This window comes from Callithrix jacchus, chromosome 5, assembly GCF_049354715.1.
Source record: "Callithrix jacchus isolate 240 chromosome 5, calJac240_pri, whole genome shotgun sequence".
NCBI lineage: Eukaryota > Metazoa > Chordata > Mammalia > Primates > Cebidae > Callithrix > Callithrix jacchus.
This window is the reverse complement of record NC_133506.1, coordinates 96364786-96389821: the sequence shown is the minus strand read 5'-3', so window position 1 is coordinate 96389821 and position 25036 is coordinate 96364786. Positions and strand designations below refer to the sequence as shown.

The window sequence follows — 25036 nt, the reverse complement described above, 5'->3', positions numbered from 1 at the left end:
AAAGTTATGAAACTGTCAGGGAGTACCTTAGCACTTTGAACATTTTTGAAACCACACTTTATAAAACACAATCTTTAACCAAACACAGCTAAAACAACTGGTTTCCTCCTACTCATCTGACCAACCACATCAGGTAAAAAGACATTTCAATTTCAAAGTTGCATGCAAGACTTTCAAACTCCATCTAAAGTCTTAAGAATATACATATTCTTTTACCAGATAATTTGAATTCTTGGAAAACTGTCTATGTACACAAAGGTAAGAAAAAGAGATTTATTTCACTGTAGCATTTTTAAAAAAGAAAAGGTTAAAAACAATCATAAGGGTCAAATAATAATGGTAAGGTTAAATACTTAGAAAAAAGGACATATGTAGAGACATGAAAACATGTTTGTAATATATTAAGTAAAACAATCAATTATAAAACTAAAAAAAAAAATCATTCATTTAGTTATCTTATTTGAAGTAAGAGAAGTCTAAAATAATATTCACCAAAATGTTGATTGAGGATTGGTGGGATTTTAAGGTAATTTTTTTTTCTTTTCTATCTAATTTTTAAACTTCTGACACTAATCATGCATTACTTGTGTTAACTTAAAACATGCAAACCTAAAGAGAGAAAAAACTCAGTTCCAGAATTAAGGTAGAATATATCCCACATGCACCGAATTACCACATAGGTGACCCAATTATGTTAGCAAAATAAATGCATTACCTGAGAAAGCCTTGGTGGTAATCAGAAGGAAAGTTAAAATAAGAAATGGAAGATAGGGGTATTTGGCAAGAGCCTCGCAACACTCAGGGTAACATGCTATGAAGCTCAGGATAAGAATCCTGCACTACAAGGCTAAAGCTATGAAACCCATCTTCTATCCATGTGTGAAAACATTTGTGTTATTCTTTCATGCAATCCTCAAAAAAAAATTAATGCATGAATGATTAAATTACAAAAGGGAGAGAGAAAAGAGACAGAGTCTCGTGTTCTGTAGCCTAGGCTGGAGTGCAGTGGCATGATCTCTGCTCACTGCAACTTCTGCCTCCTGGGTTCAAACAATTCTCCTACCTCAGCCTCCCCAGTAGCTGGGATTACAGGTGCCCGCCACCATGTCCAGCTAATTTTTATATTTTAAGTAGAGACAGGGTTTCACCATGCTGGCCAGGCTGGTCTCAAACTTCTGACCCTCAGGTGATGATCCATGTGCCTTGGCCTCCCACAAAGTGCTGGGATTACAGGCATAAGCCACCATGCCCAGCCTATTAACATTTTATGAGAGATTCAAACAGTCTTTCATTATGAACTACTGGAAATCCTTAAGTACACTTGTGGTAAAATGGCTATTTAGTAATATGTAGACACAGTCAATCCTGTGAGAAAATCCTCCAACCCTCTAAGAAAATAAACAAATACCCCTATTTTATACTATGTATCATCTACTTAAAAATATCTGAGACTACATTGCAAAAGATACCTTTCACCCTCTTTGAAGAAGCCAAAAGAAGATGATCTTCAGGTAGGATGTGGGTAATGATACCAATAGCTCTTTCTGCATGAAATCTGTAATACAGATAAATATAATCTGGCATTTCTTTTTAGTTACAAATGATTTAGGAATTTTAAAAATCACAGTCTGTAATATAATATTGATAGAAAGTACTTCTAAAACTATCTGTGGAAAAGGTCCAGCTTTTTGTTTTAAATTTCCAATCTGTTGTAGACTGAACTTTTAATACCCAACAGAGACTCCCATTTCCCTCAGAATGAAAGAGGAAGTCCATATTACAGCCTACAAGACTCTACATGATCTTTCAGCCTGCTACTTCCCTGACCTCGTCTCCTTGCATTCTCATAGCAATCCTCTCTGTCCCCTTCAGCCACACAGGCCTAGCAGTTTCCTGAACATGTGGAGCATGTTCTCACCCTGGCTTTTCCTCTCTGAACATTCTCACGGCTTGCTCCTTACTGAATAGGTCTTTCCAGAAAAGACCATATAAAAGGCCCTAAAACAATTTACCATTGGCTGGGTGCAGTGATGCATGCCTGTAATTCCAGCACTTTGGGAGGCTGAGGTGGGTGAATTACTTGAGGTCAGGAGTTTGAGACCAGCCTGGCCAACATGGTGAAACCTCATCTCTACTAAAAAAAATACAAAAATTAGCCAGGTGTGGTAGCGCATACCTGTAATCCCAGCTACTTGGGAGGCTGAGGCAGGAGAATTGCTCGAACCCAGGAGGCAGAAGTCACAATGAGCTGAGACTACGCCATTGCACGCCAGCCTGGGTGACAGAGACTGTCTTGAAAAAAAAAAATACCAGCGCTCTCTCAAATCTTACCCTACTTTACTCTTCTTTACAACATGTATTATTGTCCGACAAGTTTGGTTGTTTATGGCCCATATCACCAAATAGAAGGTAAGCTATTTCTCTGTTTTAGTGTCAGCTCCTTTCAGACAACTCCAGGCCTCCTCGCTCCCATCTTCCAGGTAACCACTAGTTTTCTCAAATCTGTCTTCCAATTTATTTTCTCTTTTGTTGTAACTAATCTGCTGTTTAACTTGTCTGCTGAGGGTTGTTTTTTTTTTTTTTTTTTTTTGGTGACAGGATCCCACTCTGTCCTCCAGGCTAGAGTACAGTGGTGCAATGGTGCAATCATGGCTCACAGCAGCCTCAAACTCCTGGGCTCTGGTGATTCTCCCACCTCAGCCTCCCAGACTGAGTACAGGAGTACACTGCCATGCCCAACTAACATTTTGGATTTTTTTGTAAAGATGGGGATCTGCTATGTGGCTCAGGCTGGTCTCAAACTTCTGGGCTCAAGTGATCCATGCACCTTGGCCTCTTAAAGTGCTGGGAGTACAGGCGTGGGCCACCATGCCTGGCCTGTCTGCTGAGTTTCAGTGTCAATGACTATTTCCATTTCTAGCCATTTGTTCTATTTTTATAACAGCTCAAGATATAATTAGCATACCATACAATTCACCCATTTAACGTGTACAATTCAATGGTTTTTAAGTGTATTCACATAGTACGCCAATCACAAAAATCAATTTTACATTTTCATCATCCCATAAAGAAACCTATGCCCATTAGCAGTCACTCTCCATTTCCCTCCAACTCCCCAGACTAGATAACATCAATTTATTTTCTGTCTCTACGAATTTGCCTATTCTGGACATATCACATAAATGAAATCATATAATATGTGATCCTCTGTGACTCACTGAGCACAGTGTTTTCAAGTTTCATCCATGTTGTAGCATGTATCAGTTGTTTTATTTTAAAATCTGCTCTTTTCCAGACAGATGTGGTGGCTCACATCTGCAGTCTCAGCACTTTAGGAGGCCTAAGTGGGCAGATCACTTGAGGTCAGAAGATTGAGACCAGTCTGGCCAACATGGTAAAAGCCTGTCTCTACTAAAAACACAAAAATTAGCCAGGCATGGTGGTGCATGCCTGTAATTCCAGCTATGTAAGTGGCTGAGACAGAAGAATTGCTTGAACCTGGGAGGTGGAGGTTGCAGTGAGCCCTCACACCACTGCACTCTAGCCTGGGCAACAGAGTGAGACTATGTCTCAAAAAAACAAAACAAAACAAAAAAACGCCCATTTTCTTTACTGTCCTCCAAAATATTCTTGATTCTTTCTTTTATGTTAGGGTCAGCAAACTTTTTCTGTAGAGGGCCAGACAGTAAATATTTTAGGCTGTGTCAGCCATACATTCTCTGATGCAACTATTGAACTCTGCTGCTGTAATGTGAAAGAAGCTATAGAAAACACATGAATGAATGAGCATGGCTACGTTCCGGTAAAACTTAAAACTTTAATTTATTTGCAGGCCTAGTTCACCAACCTATTTTGTATCTTTAATTACATAAAGAACACATACTTTATAGCATGAACCAAAAAGAAGTTCTGTTAACTGAAGTTTTCAGGATTCTAATCCTGTTCATTTGCTGACTTAGAGATTATTTACTCATGTTTTGTAATTTTTTTTTTTCTGAAACGGAGTCTCTCTGCATCGTCTAAGCTGCAGTGTAGTAGCGCAATCTTGGCTCACTGTAACCTCCATCTCCTGGGTTCAAGCGATTCTCCTGCCTCAGCCTACCAAGTATCTGAGACTACAGGCCTGTGCCACCATGCCTGGCTAATTTTTCGTATTTTTAGTAGAGATGGGGTTTCACTGTGCTAGCCAGGATGGTCTTGATATCCTGACCTCATGATCTGCCCGCCTCAGCCTCCCAAAGTGCTGGGATCACAGGTGTAAGTTACTGCACCCAGCCATGTTTTGTGATTTTTAATGGTGAGTTCATTTTAGGTTAAGCTTTGTCTATTAAATGTCTGTATAGTTTGAGTTGACAGATAAGTATATCCAAGCTTTGCATTTTCTCTCACAAGGAATTCCAGAAGAACCAACAGCCCCAAAGTGCTTTTTAGTATTTTTCTGTTTGGAGATTAGAATGCATTATCCCTAAACTCAAGAGTGGTATAGGTATAGAATTATAAGTTTTGTGAGGCTTCTTTTTGGGATCAACTGTGACCCCAAGCTCAGATAGCCAACTTTCCCTGTGAGCTTTAATTAGATAGACATCCACCTGTCCTTTCCCTGGGGTTGTAGTCTTGACTTTGCTTGTGAGGATTTCAGTTCTAACTCCCAGCCTCCTATAGGCTGTTTCTTAAACCAAGGTTACAGAAATCTCTAAACTTTCCCACCATCCCAATGCAGTTATACCACAGGCCATGCTTAACCCTTTGAATTTTACTGTCCATTATTGGCCCTTAAGAGATTTCCCCCTCACTCTTGCAAGCTCAGTTATACATTTAAAAAGATGACTGTTATATTTTATTCAGTATTTCTATGTGTTCTGATCAGGAAGTCTTTAGGTTATTAGTTTGCTACTGTATTACTCAAAAATTATTGAAGGAAATACTCAAAAGGTAAGTCATATTCTCCATGAAAATATACAAGTCTCAATATTAAATCATGTAAAGGTTAAATTGATAACCTATAAATTATGATTTTATTTATTTAGTTTTGGAGATAGGGTCTCACTCTGTTGCCCAGGCTGGAATGCAGTGGTGCGATAATGGCTCACTGCATCCTTGACCTCTTGAGCTCAAGCAATTCTCCTGCCTCAGCCTCCAGAGCAGCTGGGACCACAGGCATGCACCAAAAACATCCAGCTATTTTTCTTTTTTTTTTTTTTTTTGAGACAGAATTTTGCTCTTGTTGCCCAGGCTGGAGTGCAATGGTACGATCTTGGCTCACCACAACCTCTGCCTCCTGGGTTCAAGCAATTCTCCTGCCTCCTGAGTAGCTGGGATTACAGGCATGTGCTACCATGCCTGGCTAATTTTATATTTTTAGTAGAAATGAGGTTTCTCCATGTTGGTCAGGCTGATCTCGAACTCCCAACCTCAGGTGATCTGCCCGCCTCAGCCTCCCAAAGGGCTGGGATTACATGCATGAGCCACCACACCTGGCCACGTCCAGCTAATTTTTAAAATTTTCTGAGTAGACAGCATCTCGAATCCTTGGGCTCAAGTAATCTTTCCACCTAAGCCTCCCACAGTTCTGCACGTGACAAATGGTATGATTTTAAATGACTTCAAGAACATTTTAGGCATTCTGTTCAAGTTCCAGGAAGACAAATTCAACCTATAAAGTACATCAAGTACTATTATTGATATCATAATAGTTCCCTAATGGGAAAAAAACAAAACAAAAACAGTATTTCCCCCTTCAGAGAAAAGGAATGTGGAACTTACAGTGCATTGTCAAATTTCCCAGAGCTATACTGGTGGACATATGAAGAGTAAGCCAAATCTTCATGAGCTGTTGCTACATGGATATTTTTGCCACCAAACACTGACTGTCGAATGTCAAGGGCTGCCTGAAAGAATCATAAAAATATTTGTCAATACTGTAGAAAATAGCACCTAGTCAAATTAAACATCCTAGTAATTTAAATATATATTCTATATACCTAACACCATAAAATTTTGAAGGCAAAGAAGTCCTGCTGTATTTAAATCTCAGAACATGAAAGTCACCTGAATTTTTGAAGACAGAGTAGAGTTTGACTTAAAATGCAATGGTTTAATAATAATAATCATTCCCTATGTCTCGATTCTCAAGACATAAGGGAATGTTTTTCTTTATGTCCTTCTTCAAAAGTGAAGCTTAAAATCAAGTATGCCTTGTCCAGAGCAATGGCATAATATATCATTTACTGAGATTGAGTAAGAAAGGCCTAATATAATTATTATCAGCCATCCCTGTTATTACGAAGGCAGCTTTAATGACATTTGCTAAATCAACAACAAAGACAATCCATTACATGAGTAAATAAAAAATGGAAAACTACTCCCAAATATGAGCTTGCAACCCAACACTTCCTTTCCTGAATGATTCTCTTTAATTCCAAAGCATTAACGTCTATGTCTTCTAGGTAATACTTAATAAAATAATGATGCAGCCTATATTGGTGGGTGGGGTTGGTGTCAAAGAATCATTTTTAGAGGGTGATTGATATACCACAAACAAATACAAGTCAGCAAGTCAATATGGGTTGAAAGAAAAAAAGAATAACCATTAACATACCTGATAAATTGCAACAGACTGACAAATATTATCTACATTGAGTAAGTAGAACCCATAATCTAGCAGTGTATCAGAATATTTTGGATGTTTGGATCCAAAATGATCCCTATAGAAAGAAATAAAATTATTAGGATACAAAGTATACAGACAATTTAAAAGGATATTTTTAATAATAATCACCTACCGTGCCAAATACACTGCATGTTTAATTAACTGTTCTGCCTTCTTAAATTCACGTTTTACTACACAAGCCTAAAGATAAAGTGAAAAACTGTTAACTCTCACAGTTCATTAGTATGCTAAAATAACTAGAGTTTATATATTCTGGCTATAATAATTAATAAGAAAAAACCCTCCAAACATAAATACAAAGATTCTATTTGTAATTTCTTTCCTTCCAAGTACTTAAAAATTCTATTATAAACAGATCTGTATATAAGCTGGGAAAATTATAATGTTTAAAATTTTGACAGTCACTCCTGGTACAAATCTGTCATAACAAAGTTACCTTACAAAGCTGGTATATTCCCATCTTTCCCTATTATTAAAATAAAACAATGGGGGCAGAATTTACCACATTATTTTCTAAGTCCTGGAGTGGCTTTCAACAATCTTTTGTCATTTTCATTTCATAATTTTTAAATGCATAGAATTTCAAGTTTTCCTATTATTTCGTTTCTTAAGAGGTAAGGTTTTATGCTGCCAGGCTGGACCTGAACGCCTGGCTACAGGCATGTGCCATCGTGCGCAGCTCCCAATTATTTCTTAAAATATTTTGAACCATGAGTATAGCTAGTCATTTTTTAAAACTCTAAATGCAATTTGCATATAGAAATATATCTTGCATAAATATTATGCTGTCTTGATATTAAATGAATATTCGATTATTTCAATTAATTAAAAAATAAGAATATCCCTGTTCTAGCTCTGGTAACTTGAATATTTATGCTGTTCACTTACTCTAAAAATGACTGACTTAATAAATTTCACAGAAATCTTAGACCCTCCCAGATCCATAATTTTGGAATCTTCTAGTTGAATTTCCATAAGTAAAATCAATCAAAATGAAATATTAAAATCTGAGAATCTTCTGGGTAGAAGAATGTATCTGAAAAGCGCATTAATGATTTAGGGCCTCACTGCACCAAAGCAGTAGTTTTAAAATACTACTAAATTTCCTCAAAGAGTTAATGCAGGCCAAGTGTGGTGGCTCACAACAGTAATCCTAGCACTTTTGGAGGCTTGAGTGGGAGGATCACTTGAGACCAGCCTGGCAACATAGTGAGATCCTGTCTCTATTTAAAATAAAATAAAAATTTAAAAGATTTAATGCATTTATTTACAGAATAAGAAAAATAGAGAAAAATAAAGTAAGGATTACCTAGCAAGTCAATCTCTTTGTCATAGGATTGCAGTCTTACAGCAAGCTGCCTTGGGTGAGACTGCAATCCTATGACAAAGAGATTTAATACCAGGCTCTCCTTTAGCAGAAAAGTGACCAAAGTTCACAGTATTTTGGCCTAAGGAATTCAGGTTGCTATAAATATTTAAGAAAAACAAAACTAAACTCAAGCCAGAATAGCACCCAAATACTACTTTGATCAGTACTTTAGTATGCTAAAACAATTATCAAAATGTATTATTTCACTGGTTTTCTTAGAGAAAAATTAGCTAAAAATCTATGTGTGATAGTTTTAGTCAGAAACCAGATTTCTAAAAATGAGCACAGAAGCTTATAAAACAGACCTATGCGTATGGAGTGTAAAATAACTAAAATGTTAAATAATAGGTTAATTAAAAGAAACTTGAAGCCTGATAAATCCTATAATTCATTGAATAATTTTAACATTACGTTTACCTTAGAAGCTTGTCTTAAAACATCCACCACAACTTTCACTGGTAAGCCTGCTGTAATTTCTTTCATTGCCTCAATGCACCATTTGTATGCCTAAAAAAACCATAATTTATAGAAGAGACACAACTGTGGTAAATCAAATTGACAATATTTAACAAAATGACTGCAAAATTCTTCTACAAGCTTTCAAGTACTTAAATAAGAATACACACAAAATTTACAGTTTAATTTTTCTGAGGCTAAACTTTCTTCAAAGTATAAACCTGTTATTATTTTTACTCTTAATATCTGTAGCTTGTCTGAATCAGACTTGTGGATACTTGACAATTTTTCAGGAAATGAGAGGCATGTTCTCTCTTGACCAGAAGCCTTTGCACATACTGTTACCTCTGCCTTAAAATACCTTCCCCCTTCCTCCAACCCCTTAAAACTCAACTGTCTTGCAGGTTTCAGCCCTAGACAAGTTTTTCTACACTTTTCATCCTCCTACTATAACATTTATTATTTTACATCTGAATTGTCTGTTTAGTTGAGTGCTTACTTTGTCCCAGCTACTGTCCAAAGTATTTTATGTGCATTAACACATTTACCTGACAACAACAGTCCTATAAGATATGTACTATTATGGGAAACTGAGGTATAGAGAGGTTAAGTGGCAGGCAATAGGCTAGTATCTAGGTACGAAGTGGGAAACAAAACAAAAAATGTCCTTCCTCTCCTGGTGCTTAGTGGAAGAAATAAAAAAGGCAAAATAAATTATCTTAGGCTGGGTGTGGAGACTGAAGTGGGAGGACTGCTTCAGCTCAGGAGTTAAGAAACCAGTGTGGGTTATCACATAGTGAGACTTTGTCTCTATCAAAAATTTAAAAATTTAGCTGGGTGTAGTGATGTGCACCTGTAGTTCCAGCTACTTGGTGGGGCCAAGGTGGAGGCTGTGGTGAGCCATGATCATGCCACTGCACTCCAGCCTTGATGGAGTAGATGCTATCTCAAACAAACAAACAAACAAAGACAAGTGTGGCCATATGATTTCTTTCGGCAATTAAAATATGAGAAGTGAAATGTGCCTTTTCTGGAAGAAAAGTCCAAGAGCCAGCAGTACTTCTCCATGAAGTTTCTGTCCCCGTGCCCAGGCTGGTAATGTTCTAGATAGGTATGTTCCACATAGACCCAAGAACCATACTGGGTCTTGATCAAAGTACAGATATAATGTTAAGAACAGCCATAGCCATCTGAAGACAGGAATATATTATGAGCTGGAAAGAAACTGTCATTGTTCCAAGCTATTCTGGGGTTGATACAAACTCTGCATAGCCTAGCCTATCCTGACTAACACAAGAACGTGGTGCTAATTCATCAAACTATGTCCTTAAGATTTGTGTACTTTTTTGTAAATAACAGTGAAAAGCTTATTTATCACTAAAAGATTAAACTGTCAAAAATTATCCAAGACTTCTACATTCCTTATGAACGTGCTGAGAGTTGCAAATACATGAATAAGGCATTGTATAAACCCCTAAATCCAAATGCAGAAAGAAAATAACAGTCAGGTTGGGCATGGTGGCTCAAGCCTGTAATCCCAGCACTCTAGGAAACTGAGGAAGGTGGATTACTTGAGCCCAGGAGTTTGAGTTCAGCACAGGCAACATGGTGAAAACCTGTCTCTACCAAAGAAGACAGAAAAAGTAGGCAGGTGTGGTGATGTGTGCCTGTAGTCTCAGCTACTTGGGAGGCTGAGCTGCGAGAATCGCCTGAGCTCTGGAGCAGATTGTGGTGAGCCGAGATTGTGCCACTACACTCCAGCCGGGGAGACAAAGCAAGACCCTGTCTCCAAAACTACAACAAGAAGACCATCCAAACAATTTAGGCAGATACTTTTGGTTAAATTAAAAGAAAAACAACAAAAAAAAGGGCTCTAAATTATATATTTATATATTTCAAATTCATCTCACAAATAATCCTTTTGTCTGATTTCACTTTTCTTTTATTGGAGACAGAGCCTCACTTGGTCACCCAAGCTTAAGTACAGTGGTATAAACAGGGTTCACTACAGCCTCAACCTACTGGGCTCAAGGGATCCTCCTGCCTCAGCCTCCCATGTAGGATGACCATCACAGGCATGTGCTACACACCCGGCTAATTTTTTGTAGAGGCAGGGTCTCACTTGCCCAAGCTGGCCCCAAACTCCTGGGATTACTGGTAGGAGCCACAGTGCCCGGCTTGTCCGATTTAAATTTTCCATTACAAATGTGTACTGCCTTAAACCTAATACGTAAAAATGAGATCCGTAAGAAAAATAGGAGAAGACTATTTGATTTGCCCTCTGTTTTATAAGTACTTATTGGTCACAATGAAATGTACCTTAAAACACTTACCTCATCATAGTGACTTTTTGCAAACAGGAGTGCACACAGTTCTCCATAGAGTGCAGCTTTATTTGCTTGCTGGCCATGTTTTGATAGTTTATCCATATATGTCTGAGCTAATTTAAATGTTTCTTCACCCAAATGATATTTGCAGTTTCCATTTCGCACATGAAGCAATCTATAAAACACAAATAACATTGCTCTGTTTTTGATATTTCCAGCTTGGTGGACCTCTTACCAATCACCTAAATGACTTAAGGTAATTAAATGTAATTACAAGGCAGCATCTGAAAATAAGTGTGTGGCCCAAATTGGAGTTGACCTCATGCCCAAAAAAGAAGTACATGCTTTTTCCTGAAAGCTTCCTATAATTAATCTCATCACTGTTGATTCCTTATCTTCTCTAAATATTTGATATATTTTGTGTACTCAGCATGTGCTGCATCTAAAAAAATGACATTTACTCTTTCTGTTCGAAGTCCACAAGTAATATAGTCTCAGTATAAGAAACTTGGAAAATAATGACGAAAATAAACTAAACATAAAATATCTTCTATTCTTATTCTTAGTTTTAGTATAGTCTGTGTAACACTTGATCGGTTACTACTTATTTCATGATGCTTCATAATGTTCATTTTTATTTCTTTCCAATAAGACAAATTTACTGAAAACAGCAATAGTGTCAACCATTTATTTTAAAATCTTTATCCTCTATAGTGGAAATACAGAGTTCTTTACATAAAGTAACTGTACGACCATGTTGACTATTTAATGATATGACAAAATAGTACAATACTTTAGAGAACACACTAGTATTGATAGCAATAGACTGTATATCTATACAGACTGTACAAAGATAGGCAAATATTGTTAGGACTAGACAAATTATTTATTTATTTATTAAATGCTAGCTAGAACATTATGTTCATGTATCAAGCCAATATAATTTTCTGAAAATGCTCAGTCTGAGAAGGAACAAAGGCATAAAAGCTATTTGAAAGAAAACCAAGGATGGAGAAGTTAGGAAGTATTCTTCAGGAGCATCAAATCAACAGATATATGAAATTTATTTTTTCCATCTATACCACAAATATTAACAGATTAATAACCCATAATGAGAAAAAATCAATCTTTTAATCTTGCATAGTTAGGGAAACAGATTAACTTTAAAAGAATCAAGACTAATCAATAAAGTGATGAATACTATACAATGGCAGTGTGTATCCTCCTAACACATACCATACAGTTATCTGCAAAATCTATTACTGTAAGAGGCTTACGTTCTAGTGGTGAAAAGGGTATTAGGATAAGAAGACAAATATACAAATAAGACTTTCATTTAAGGATAAATGCTACAAAGATGATAAAAAGTAAGGTAATATGATAAAAAGATTCTTAAAGGAGGTGTTTAGGGTAGATAGGGAAGAATTCTCCTGGGGTGAAAATATTTAAGTTGATACCTAAACGATGACAGTGGAGCTGGCCAAGTAAAAATCTGGTGGGGAAGCATGTTCCAAAACAGAAGAAACAGCCCCTGAGAAAGGATGGGGGGAAATCCTGGCATAGTCAAAGGAACAGAAAGAAAGCCAATTCATCTAGACGATAGTGAATAAAGGGTTATGTAAAGAGAAATGAGACAGGGGAAATAAGCAAGATTTTACAGCACCTTGCCGGACGAGGAAAGGAATTTCAGTTGCAACAGTAAGGGAGGTGATTTGACTTATGCTCTAGAACACTATCAAATTTCCTGAGATGTCAGAAATGTTCTATGCTGTATTGCTCAATTTGGTAACCACTAGCCACAGTGGCTGAGTATTAGAAATGTGCCTAGTGTGACCCAGGCACATTTTACTTTTAATTAATTTAAGTTTAATTAATTTAAACTTAATCACATATGGTTAATGGCTACCATATGGGACAATGCAATGCTATCAAGAATGCTCTGGCCACAACAGTGTGGAGAACAGATTATAGCAAAGCCAAGAATGGAAGCAAAGCAACTAAGGCAGAAGATATTGTAATAGTCCAGAAAAAAAAGTCCTTGAGAAAAAAAGGATTAGTATTTGAAACATAGATTTGATGGCCAAATGGTTGAAAGAGAAAAAAATGAGAAAACCATAGGTTGAAAATTTAGAGAATAAAAAGAACAGTACTTACTTCTCATTTCCACAATACTAAGAATTTCCTTCCTAAAGACCTTCACTGTAGTAAGTATTCTCCTGAAATAACAATCTGTGGATATTATTTAGTAATTGGCACATGATGAGTTAACAAAATAAACACTATGCCAGAAAGGCACAGCTTGATATTTTCTCCAGTCCCTGCTAAATGTCTGTTTAAACAAAAGGGCAAATTAAACATATGGAGACTCTTTAGGTCTGGATGTTCATCTGGGCTGACAGTAAGCAGTATACTGAATCCAAGGAATTTTTGGTCCAACTTATTATGGTCTAATTTTATCCCAACATTCTGCCTAAGGAAAAGGCAGCCTCTCAAAATGTGGCACTACCATGTAAGCACAGTATTTTGCTTTCTTAATAACATAAAATCACGTCTACCTGATCAACACCTATTGTTAAGGGCAATTACTATTTGATTGAACTATTCATTGTTTGAAATGAAAAATATACAAATGTAGAAGTCATTAGTTTACTACTATATTTACCATTAAGACTGAATATGACTAGTTAAGGAGCCTCATCAGCCAGACATGACAAAAGCAAAATACACTGAAAATGAACTAAAGGAAAAGAATTTCTCTCCTTCTTTTAAGTGTCTTTTTCTAGAACCAGTTTAAATTTTTAGAAATAAAGGAGAGCTTGAAGGAGTGAGCTGCATAATGAAAATAAAGACTAGTACGGGTTTTAAAATATTTTTTATTATGGTAAAATATATATAAAACTTTGCCATATGAGCCATTTTTAAGTATACAATTTAGTGGCATTAATTATATTCACTATGTCAAGCAACCATCAATACTATCCATTTCCAAAACTTCTTTATCACCCCAAAGGGAAATTCTAAAAGCATTAAGCAATAGCTTTCCCTTTTGCCTTACCCCTAAGTCCCTGGTAACCTTTAATCTGCTTTCTGTCTCTATAAATGTGCCTATTTTAGATATTTACAGTATTTGTCCTTTTATGTTTATAAAAGGATAAAATTTTCAAGGTTCATCCATGTTGTAGCATATATCAAAACTGAGGGAATCACTGTATGTACATGTATGTAAATGCCAAATTTTGTGTATCTATTATCTGTTGATGGATACTTGGATTGTTTCCATCTTTTGACTTGTGAAAAATTCTGCTATAAACACTAGCACACAAATAACTTTTGATTCCCTGCTTTCAATGTTTTTAGGCATATACCTCGGAGTGAAATTGCTGAGTCATACAGTAATTCTATGTTTAGCTTTTTGACAAACTGCCAAACTGTACTCCACAGCAGCTGCACCATTTTACACTCCCAGCAACAGTGAACAGTTTCCAATTTCTCTTTTTTTCAAATGCTCTCTCAGCAGAATCACTGGATTTCTTCTCATCCTTACCAACACTTATTTTCTGTTGTTTTTACTTTTTTAATTGTACCCATCTTGGTAGGAATAAAGTGGTACCTCATTATGTTTAATTTGTATTTCCCTAATGCCAAATGACACTGAGCATCTTTTCACGTGCTTACTGGCCATTTATATATTCCTTGGGAAAACGTCTATTCAAGTCCTTTGCCCATTTTTTATTTTATTTTATTTTTTGAGACAGAGACTCACTCTGTCATCCAGGCCTGGAGTGCAGTGGTGTGGATCAAGCTCACTACAGCCATGATCTCCTAGGCTTAAGGGATCCTCCCACCTTGGCCTCCTAAGTAGCTGAGACTACAGGCCTGCGTCACCACACCTGGCTAATCTTTTAAAAATTTTTTTTTTTTTTTTTTTTTTTGAGACGGAGTTTTGCTCTTGTTACCCAGGCTGGAGTGCAATGGCACGATCTCGGCTCACCGCAACCTCGGCCTCCTGGGTTCAGGCAATTCTCCTGCCTCAGCCTCCCTAGTAGCCGGGATTACAGGCGCGTGCCACTGTGCCCAGCTAATTTTTTGTATTTTTTTTAGTAGAGACAGGGTTTCACCATGTTGACCAGGATGGTCTCGATCTCTTGACCTCGTGATCCACCCGCCTCGGCCTCCCAAAGTGCTGGGATTACAGGCTTGAGCCACCGCGCCCGGCCCTTAAAAAATTTTTAATAGAGAAAAGGTCTTGCCATGTAGCTCAGGCTGGTCTCAAACTCCTGGGCTCAAGAAATCCTTCTGCCTCAGCTTCCCAAAGTTCTGGGATTACAGGTGTGACCCACCATGTCCAGCCTGCTCTTTATTTTATTAATTATTTTTTGACTTACAGTTTTGCTTTTGCCCAGGCTGGAATGCAGTGGCACGATTGGCTCATCGCAACTTCTGCCTCCTAGGTTCAAGTGATTCTCCTGCCTCAACCTCTGGAGTAGCTGGAATTATAGGCACCCGCCACCATGCCTAGCTAATTTTCATATTTTTAGTAGAGACGGGGTTTCACCATGTTTGCCAGGCTGCATTTTATTTTTTTTGAGATGAAGTCTTGCTCTGTCGCCCAGGCTGAAGTGCAGTGGCACAATCTCAGTTCACTGCAACTCCTGCCTTCTGGGTTCAAGTGATTCCCCTCCTCAGCCCCCTGAGTAATTAGGATTACAGGTGTGCACCACCATACTTGTGTGTGTGTGTGTTTTTTTTTTTAGTAGAGACAGAGTTTTACCATGTTGGCCAGGCTGGTCTCGAACTCCTGAACTCATCTGATTTGTCTGCCTCAAACTCTGAAAGTGCTGGAATTACAGGTGTGAACCAACACACACAGCTTCATTTTTAAATTATTTGTAGTTCTTGACATATTCTGGATACTAGAACCTTATCTGACATATAATTTGCAAATATTTTCTCCCATTCCATAGGTTGTCTTTTTACTTTCTTGACGTTTTTTGATGTACAGAAGTTTTTTATTTTGATTAAGCCCAACAAATCAATAGTTTTACTTCTTCCTTTCCAATACTGATGCTTTTTGTTTTTCTTGTTTAATTTCTTCTGCTAACGCTTCTAGTACAATGTTGAACACCACTAGTGAAAGCAGGCATCTATGTCTTGTTCCTGATCCTATGGGGGAAGCTTCTAGTCCTTCACTATAGAGTATGATGTTAAATGTAGGTTTTTCTTTTTCTTTTTTTTTGATGCCCGGTTAAATGTAGGTTTTTCATAAATACTTTTTATCATGTTGAGGAAGTTCCTTTCTATTCCTAGCTTTCTAGGAATTCTTTTTTTTTTTTTTTTTTAATCATGAAAAGGTGTTGGATTTTGCCAAATGTCTTTTTTGTGTCAACCAAGAAGACTGGGTTTTTCTTTTTCTTTTTTCCCCTTTATCCTATTAACATGGTGTATCACATTGATGTTCTTATGCCGAACCACCCTTGCACTCCTGGGATAAATCTCACTTGGTCATAGTGAGATTCTAGTGGTCTAATATTCTATTAGATTTGATCTGCTAGTATTTTTTTTTTTTTAAAGACGGGGTTTCACCATGTTGGTCAGGCTGGTCTTGAACTCCTGACCTCAAGTGATCCGCCCGCCACCTTGGCCTCCAAAGTGCTTGGATTATGGGCGTGAGCCACCGCGCCCAGCCCTGATCTGCTAGTAATTTGTTGAGGATTTTTATATCCATATTTGTAAGAGACACTGGTCTGACACTGTCTTTTCTATGATGTCATTTTTTGGTCTTTGGTATTAGGGTAATGTTGTTCTTTTAAAATGAGTTAGGGGGCTGGGCGCGGTGGCTCACGCCTGTAATCCCAGCACTTTGGGAGGCCGAGGTGGGTGGATCATGAGGTCAAGAGATCGAGACCATCCTGGTCAACATGGTGAAACCACGCCTCTACTAAAAATACAAAAAATTAGCTGGGCATGGTGGCATGTGCCTGTAATCCCAGCTACTCAGGAGGCTGAGGCAGGAGAATTTCCTGAACCCAGGAGGCAGAGGTTGCGGTGAGCCAAGATTGCACCATTGCACTCCAGCCTGGGTAACAAGAGCAAAACTCTGACTCAAAAAAAAAAAAAAAAAAAAAAAAAAGAGTTGGGGCTCGGTGCAGTGGCTCACACCTGTAATCCTAGCACTTTGGGAGGCCAAGGTGGGCGGATCATCTGAGGTCAGGAGTTTGACACCTGCCTGGCCAACATGGTGAAACCCCGTCTCTACTAAAAATACAAAAATGAGCCAGGCCTGGTGGTGGGCACCTGTAATCCCAGCTACTTAGGAGGCTGAGGCAGGAGAATCACTTAAACCTGGGAGGTGGAGGTTGCAGTGAGCTGAGATCATGCCACTGCACTCCAGACTGGGCAAAAGGGTGAGACTCTGTCTCAAAAATAAAATAAACAAAATGAAAATGAAAATAAAAATAAAAATAAAATAAAATGAATTAGGAAGTGTTTCTTCCTCTGCAATGTCCTGGAAGAGTTTAAGAACTAGTGCTAATTCTTTAAATGTTTGGTCGAATTCACTAGTAAAGTCTTGTGGTCCTGGACTTTGTTGGAAGGTTCTTGATTATGGATTTAATTTCTTTACTTGTTATAGGTCTTGTAAGAGTTTCTATTTCTTCTTGGGACATTTAGGTAATTGGTACATTTCTAGGAGATTTGTCAACTTTATCTATATTACCTAATTTGTTGGTGTTCAACTGTTCATAGGAGTCTCTTTAAATCCTTTTATTTGTGGAAGATTGGTAGTAATGTTTCAAGTCCCATTTCTGATTTTAGTTATTTGAGTCTTCTTTTTTCTTTATTAGTCTGGTATGGTTTTAATTTCAAGTCAGGGAGGACATCACTACGAGAGTGTTTCTTCTGCTAGAGAATGTAGAATCTGTACCTGATACCTCAAACCATGGCAGTAATCTTACAAGCAGTGGAGAGCTAACCAAAGAAAAGACGGGTACACACAGAATTAGCAGACAGATGATACAAACCTAGTTAATCAATAACCTCTATATATTCAGAATTAACCTACCCTGGAGGCACTCAACATTGTACTGATTATCTTTTTATCAAAGTTTTTTATTTTTAAGGTACACTGCTTATGTTGGTGGCTCCAATCTTATTTGCTACACATAGGTTTATGATCTTTTTGTAAATTATACATTCTAGTATCAATATCCCTTTCCTATCAATTTATGATTTTAATCCTGAATTCTTCCTTATTGTCAGTATTATTGTTTTGGGGTGTTAGTGTTTATTGTTAGTATTATTGTTTTTCTTTTTATGACATAGCACTAGCTTTTATTTTTTAACCCTTTTGGCAACTGCCACCTTTAGGTAGGAGAATTGAGCCCATTTACATGTATTATGATGATAATTATATTTCATCTAACCTTTTCACCTTATTTTTCATTTGTCATAATCAGTTATTTCCTCTATTCTCTTCGCTTATGAACTAGCTTGGTCACGTTTCCAATTATTCTCACCCATATGCGTACCACCTAGTATGGAAGTTTTATCACATTTTTCCATTACACGAGGCATTTAAATACCCAGCTCTAGCACTGATAATGTTTGAACATTAAATAATGATGCCCTTTCCTACTCTACCCACAAAGATGAGAACTTTATAACACTTTTACTTTTCCATTCTCCCAAATGTTTATTTTACTTTTTTTTTTTTTTAAGAGATGGGATTTCTCCATGTTGGTCAGGCTGGTCTCGAACTCCTGACCTTGTGATCCACCCACCTTGGCCCCCAAAAGTGCTGGGATTACAGGTGTCAGCTACTGTGCCTGGCCCCAAATGTATATTTTTAAAATAGGCTATATGCCTATTAAAAAATAACCTGAATGTAAGGTGAACCTCCATTTTCCATCTAACAATATTTTTACCAACTCATATATATCAAGTTTTAGGGATATATGTGATAACATTAAAACACCTATAATTTATATTTAAGGTCAGGTGTGGTGATTATGCCTATAATCCCAGTATTTTGGGAGGCCAAGGCAGGAGGATCACTTGAGCCCAGGAGTTTGAGACAAGCCTGGGCAACATCCTGAGGTCTTGTTTCTATTAAAAACAGAAAGAACAAAAATTTATAACATTTAAATCTTTCCTTATACATACATATTGAATTAAATTTTCAAAAATCGCTTTTCCTCTTCACAATTTGCTTTATCCAAATTATTCACATGTACCTTAAACATTTAGCTTCATCATCACCATAGTTATTTCTTTAGTCACCTGACAGTTTTTACCTTTTAAATAAATAAATTCTTCCTTGGAATGACAGTTTTTTAGAGTAAAACCTTTTCACTTGTTTGAAAACCAGTACTTCTGAACCTCTGATGTCACCAGAAATTTAATCCAAAGCTACCAGTCACCATTTGCAAAGCATTAGGACTGCTGGGCTTTTCAATTTCTCCTATGGCAAGTAGTCATCCACGATCTCCACAATTGAACTACTCACTCCATCACTTTTCAAAGTAATCTTTAAAAAGCCGGTTAATAAAATTATCCAACTCTTAAACTATAAAGTCATGACCTCCAGAATAATTCTAAATTTGTTAAATTTCATTACTTTTTTTCTTTTTTTTGAGACCATTTTGCTCTTGTCACCCAGGCTGGAGTGCAAGGGTGTGATCTTGGCTCACTGCAACCTCCGCCTCCCAGGTTCAAGCAATTCTCCTGCCTCAGCCTCCTGAAGTAGCTGGAATTACAGGTGCCCACCACCTTGCCCAGCTAATTTGTTTGTATTTTTAGTAAAGATGGGGTTTCACCATGTTGGCCAGGCTGGTCTTGAACTCCTGACCTCAGATGATCCATCCACCTTGGCCTCCCAAAGTGCTGGGATTAACAGGCATGACCCACTGTGCCCAGCTAGTCTTCCCATTCTTAAGGAAGATTTGAAAAAGGAATTCCAAGGGGAGGTGACAAGAGCTTAGATGTTAGTGCTAATGCTAATTTTTTGTATTTTTAGTAGAGATGGGGTTTTGCCATGGTGGCCACGCTGGTCTTGAACTCCTGAATTCAAACGATCTACCCACCTTGGCCTCCCAAAGTGCTGGGATTACAGGTGTGAGCCACCACGCTTGGCCTCATTACTTCTTTAGAAAAAAAAATTTTGCTAGGTGGTCTCTATAAGCTTCCTGGCATTAGAACTAACTGAAGCTTCAGGTTAACATTTCTTTCCTGAATACTACTTTGTTGTTTAAAATACAGGTTGACTATCCTTATTTGAAATGTTTGGGACCAATCATGTTTCTAATTTCAAATTTTTGGATTAGGAACACTAAACCTGTAATAGATTTGACATGGTAACTAAAAATTTTTGTAATTTCTAAAATTTCTTTTTCATCTCTGGTTTGAAAAAAAATCCTTATTTAAGGCCTATTACAAATTCTCAATTTGTTCTTCATTCTCTTCCTACTCCATTTACATGTGAGACATATATTACAATATTCATTATTTACCATTGTTTCTATATCATCTTCCCCTACTTGGAAATTGTTATTATTAATAAGAATTTTTTTTAAAGCTTGTAAATTTTATTTTAAAATAAAATAAAGACAGTCTCATTATATTGCCCAGGCTGGGCTCAAGCAGTCCTCCTGTCATGACCCCCTCCAAGTTCCAGGATTACAGGCATGAGATACCATGCCTGGCCGGAACTTATATTTGGTTAGAGAAGTTCTTTGATTATTTCCTTCTGATAAGGTACATGGAGGTATACTGGGTCTTTATATATTTGAAAATTATTTCTTTTGCCCTTAAAACTGGTGAGGTACAGTATTTTCTCTCAGTAAATGAGATTTCTATTTCTATTTGGATTTCAGGAAATTCAACTGCCCAGGGTTCTCTTTCAATCCACATTCAAGTCTTTACACACACTCCACCATCCAGTAGTTCAAGAAGTTCTTATCATTTTTAAAAAACTACTAACGTAATATATATAAATGGTTTAAAAACATAATAAATAGTAGAAAAGCATTTGGAATAAAATGAAAAGTTTGTTCTGCCCAACTCTGACAAGCCCAAAGGCAATCTCAATCTCTGTTCTCTTATCTGGAGGTGCTAGAGAATTCTTGACCTCAGACAAACCATGCTCACATGGATTGATTAACTCCATAGAAAAAAACTGAAAAGGGGGCTGGGGGTGTGATTTTAAGTTTGTCATCTCCCAGTAACAGATCAATTCAGTAACTGGTTATTTCTGAGCAGCAGGGTTATAGGCAACAATTTTCTTCCTTATTACTTTCTGTATTTTCTGGATGTGTTTGGCCACAGACATGTAATAACCAAGAAAAACAAAGCTATTAAATAGAAAATGAATAAATGGAAATAGGCAGGGTCCTCAAAGAATACAAAGGACTGAAAAATGGCATCAGGTTTAACTACTTTCTATTAAGACCTTTGTTCTATAATGTTCTGATGTTCTATAATGTTCTAGCCTCAGATTAGAAATTGGTTTTGTGACATTAAATTGAAAAACCTACTTTTATTCTTGCATCAGGCTCAAAGCCTGGTATTGGCCAAAGGATTTGATTAGTATCTGCTCTGCAAAACACTTCTTTTCCAATTCAATTAAACACATGGTCAATTAATACCCCAAGTTTCTCTATGCCTTAAAAAAAAAGCTAAGTCATAAAAATTTTAATCTTTTCAAACAATAGATGAAAAAAATTAATTATATAAATTATATTAAATATCCCAAATTTCTCTCTGCCTTAAAAAAATAAGCTGTCGTAAAATTTTAATCTTTTCAAACAATACTACGTAGATAAAAAAATTAATTATATATAAATTATAATACACCTATAATAACCAATAATTTGGCAAGGTTAGTTGAGATGGAGTTTCGCTTTTGTTGCCCAGGCTGGAGTACAATGGTGCAACCTCCGCTTCCTGGGTTCACGCAATTCTTCTGCCTCAGCCTCCTGAGTAGCTGGGATTACAGGCAGGTGGCACCACGCCCGACTAATTTTGTGTATTTAGTAGAGATGGGGTTTCTCCATGTTGAGGTCTCAAACTCTCGACCTCAGTTGATCCACCCCCCTCGGTCTCCCAAAGTGCTGGGATTATAGGCATAAGCCACCACGCCCAGCAGCAAGGTTAGTTAAATAGAGGCAAATTTTATTTTGAAATTTCAAATTCATAAAGACAAAATATCCTGGTATACAGGCAGTGAGTTGGCATTATAAATGACTTTGTTCCTTGGTCCAGACAATATTCTAGTTTCACATGTGCTTGCTGAAAGGACAGCCAGTTCTGAATTGTTAATTATTCTTTCTATGTATTTAAAAATTTTTTGTAGAAATGGGGTCTTGCTGGTCTCCGATTCCTAAGCTCAAGCAATCCTCAAATCTTGGCCTCCCGAAGTGCTGGGATTATAGGTGTGAGCCACTGCACCCAGCCAGTTACCAGAAATCATCCAATATTCCTCATGTCTTCTTCCTTAATGTAGATCCATAAATTCATTGATGCACAATTAAAAATGTTTTGCTTCTCAGACTATATTATACAGATTAGAAGTTATGTAGAATGTGTTCCAGTTTCCAGTTTAAAAGACAGGTAATCAAAGAGATAGGGTTAGACTTCTGGGAAAGCAATTTTTTTCTGATTTAAAAAAGAAGACTCAGCTGGCATGCACTTTTTGCCCTCCCCTCTTCTCACTGCCTATTAACAGTTGCTATAACCATAATGATGTGAGCTACTTGCTAACGATGACAAGTTAGGAAGGAGAGAAGGAGACCGATTTGTCTTGTGAGAAAACTAAACCTTTTGGTAAGGCTAAAGCCAAATTTATACAGGAGCCTTAAAATCAGAAGAAACACAGGTAATTGGATGAACTAAATCTGAATATGTGAATAAAAAAACTAAAGCATATACAAAAAAGAAAGTGTTTTATCTTTTGGTCAAGACTGCTATAGTGAATAATCTATGATAAAATCATACAAAATGCCTTTTCTGTTCTAAATTAACCAGTTTATATACATACCTCCCAAATCCCATATGGGATAGTCTAGTCAAATATAGAATAGGCAGAAGGGGGGAAAAATGAGAGATTATTTTTATGAGTACTATAAATTATAGGGCTAAATACCAGTCCTTTTACAGTTTCTGCACACAAATATTCCTATAATTTGTCATACACTTCTAAAGCAGATGTGGGAAATTGTCACCTTCTAAAATATTATTTATAATTAAGATCACATATTGCAAAACTAACTTCACTATTTGAATGTCTATGTGACATAGATAAATCTTGTATAAAAAAGGGCAATGACAGCTTCAAAAGACTGAAATTCAACTGGAAAAAAAAAAAGAGTTTTACTCAATTTTAGCTTAAATCAACAGTAATCTGGCTGGGTGTGATGGCTCATGCCTGTAATCCCAGCACTTTGGGAGGCCCAGGCAGGAGCAGTGTTTGAGCCCAGGAGTTGGAGACCAATCTGGACAACATAGCAAAACCCCATCTCTAATAAAAATAAAGTAAAAAATATATTTAAAAAACCCCAAAACAAAAATACAAGAGTTTTATAAAAGACTATTCTGGCTTTGAAGGGATTCAGATTTAATTAATTCATCTAAAAATACCTAGAAATATGTACCTTAATTCCATAAAAAGAGAAAATTGTATATTCAATAAATTGATTGGACTTTTATAATTAACTTAGGATACAGAATTTCCGCTGTTTAATTTTTTGACTTTATTTTTATTTTCTTTTAGTTTTACATAAAAAATTCTTTTTAAGAAATGCCAAATCAAATTGGGGGACAAAGAGAAAACCTGTATGAAAATAGCTAAAGGTAAATGTAACATGTGCAGACAAAAATCAGGACAATAAAGTAGTTATTTTTAGATTTGCTTGACTTTTAAGAGTATCTATAAAAAAAGTAATAAATACAAATGTATCTTCAAAGAAAGTTGTTCATAAGTAAAGTACTAATCTTGTTATGCACAATTACGGAAATATAAACGGAGCAGGGGTACAAAAGTAACACCCAAGAAAAAGTACATTTGTGGAGTTTCCTAGCATTCAATGTCTACTGTAGTTCCTAGTACTAATAACTATTCAATACATACTTCCTGAATGAATAAACAAGCGCTATGACAAAGCAAAATGATATACAGAAACACATTCTGGGCCAGGCTCAGTGGCTCAAGCCTGTAATCCCTGCACTTTGGGAGGCCAAGGCAGGTGGATCACCTGAGGTTGGGAGTTTGAGCCAGCCTGATCAACATGGTGAAACCCCATCTCTACTAAAAATACAAAAAATTAGCTGGGCATGGTGGTGTATGCCTGTAATTCCAGCTACTCAGGAGGCTGATACAAGAGAGTAACTTGAACCCAGGAGGTGGAGGTTGCAGTGAGCCAAGATCGCGACACTGTACTCCAGCCTGGGTGACAGAGCGAGATGTCATTTCAAAAAAAAAGAAACACATTCTGGTTCACAATACACAAATCTAACCTAAGTTGCCTATAGCAGATTAACTATTTTAGAGATGAGAGAGAGGAGGCCAGACTAGTAAAACTATGACATATAAATATCATCTCAGAGAGTTACTCAAATGTTGGCATATACTTAGAACAGCTAAAACTATAAAAGCTACTAAATACCACTAGAGCATGTAATTACAGGATATGTTCCAACTTACCTCACACAACATTCTACTGCACGAAACCAATGAAGCATCTCATCATGTAGAGTACACAACTGAAGGCAGGACAGAAAAACTTTCTCAGCATCACTGTACCAGCCTGCATCTGAAAGAAAGCCACCTAAAAAACAAGAAACATCATTTGATAAATAGCCTGAAAGCTGAAATGACATGCTGACAGTGAATATTGCCTAAATTTTAAAAACCCCATGATAATAAAGTCTTGTGTTTAACACAGATATGAATTGTAAGATTTTTATAAAAAGATTTTGAACTAGGGGAATGAGGATTAAGGCTAAGACCTTGAATAAGAAGTCAAAGTTTCAACTCTCTAAGAATACTCACTCCATGGTCTAAGAGTTGTAATTTTCCAGCTAATGAGCTAAGTTATTTTACTATTTTTATCTTGCAGTGTACATACAACTTTAGCTTCTCCCAATATGAAATCCCAAAGAAGATAAATCTGAATATACTTTTTCTTCTTTTTTTTTTTGAGACAGTTTCGCTGTTGTTACCTA

General features: G+C 36.8%; 1 protein-coding gene across 2 annotated transcripts in view; it reads right to left on the bottom strand.

The window, feature by feature from the left end:
• The window catches only part of APPBP2 (amyloid beta precursor protein binding protein 2), a 74644-nt gene that overhangs the window by 12823 nt on the left and 36785 nt on the right, over positions 1-25036 (bottom strand). For both annotated transcript variants that reach the window (XM_078373718.1, XM_002748188.5), the window contains 7 exons: positions 24516-24639; positions 10829-10997; positions 8457-8546; positions 6783-6850; positions 6599-6704; positions 5764-5888; positions 1470-1555 (listed from right to left, as the gene is read on the bottom strand). In XM_078373718.1, the coding sequence (XP_078229844.1) occupies positions 1470-1555; positions 5764-5888; positions 6599-6704; positions 6783-6850; positions 8457-8546; positions 10829-10997; positions 24516-24639 (768 nt within the window). The remainder of the gene's footprint in view (positions 1-1469; positions 1556-5763; positions 5889-6598; positions 6705-6782; positions 6851-8456; positions 8547-10828; positions 10998-24515; positions 24640-25036) is intronic.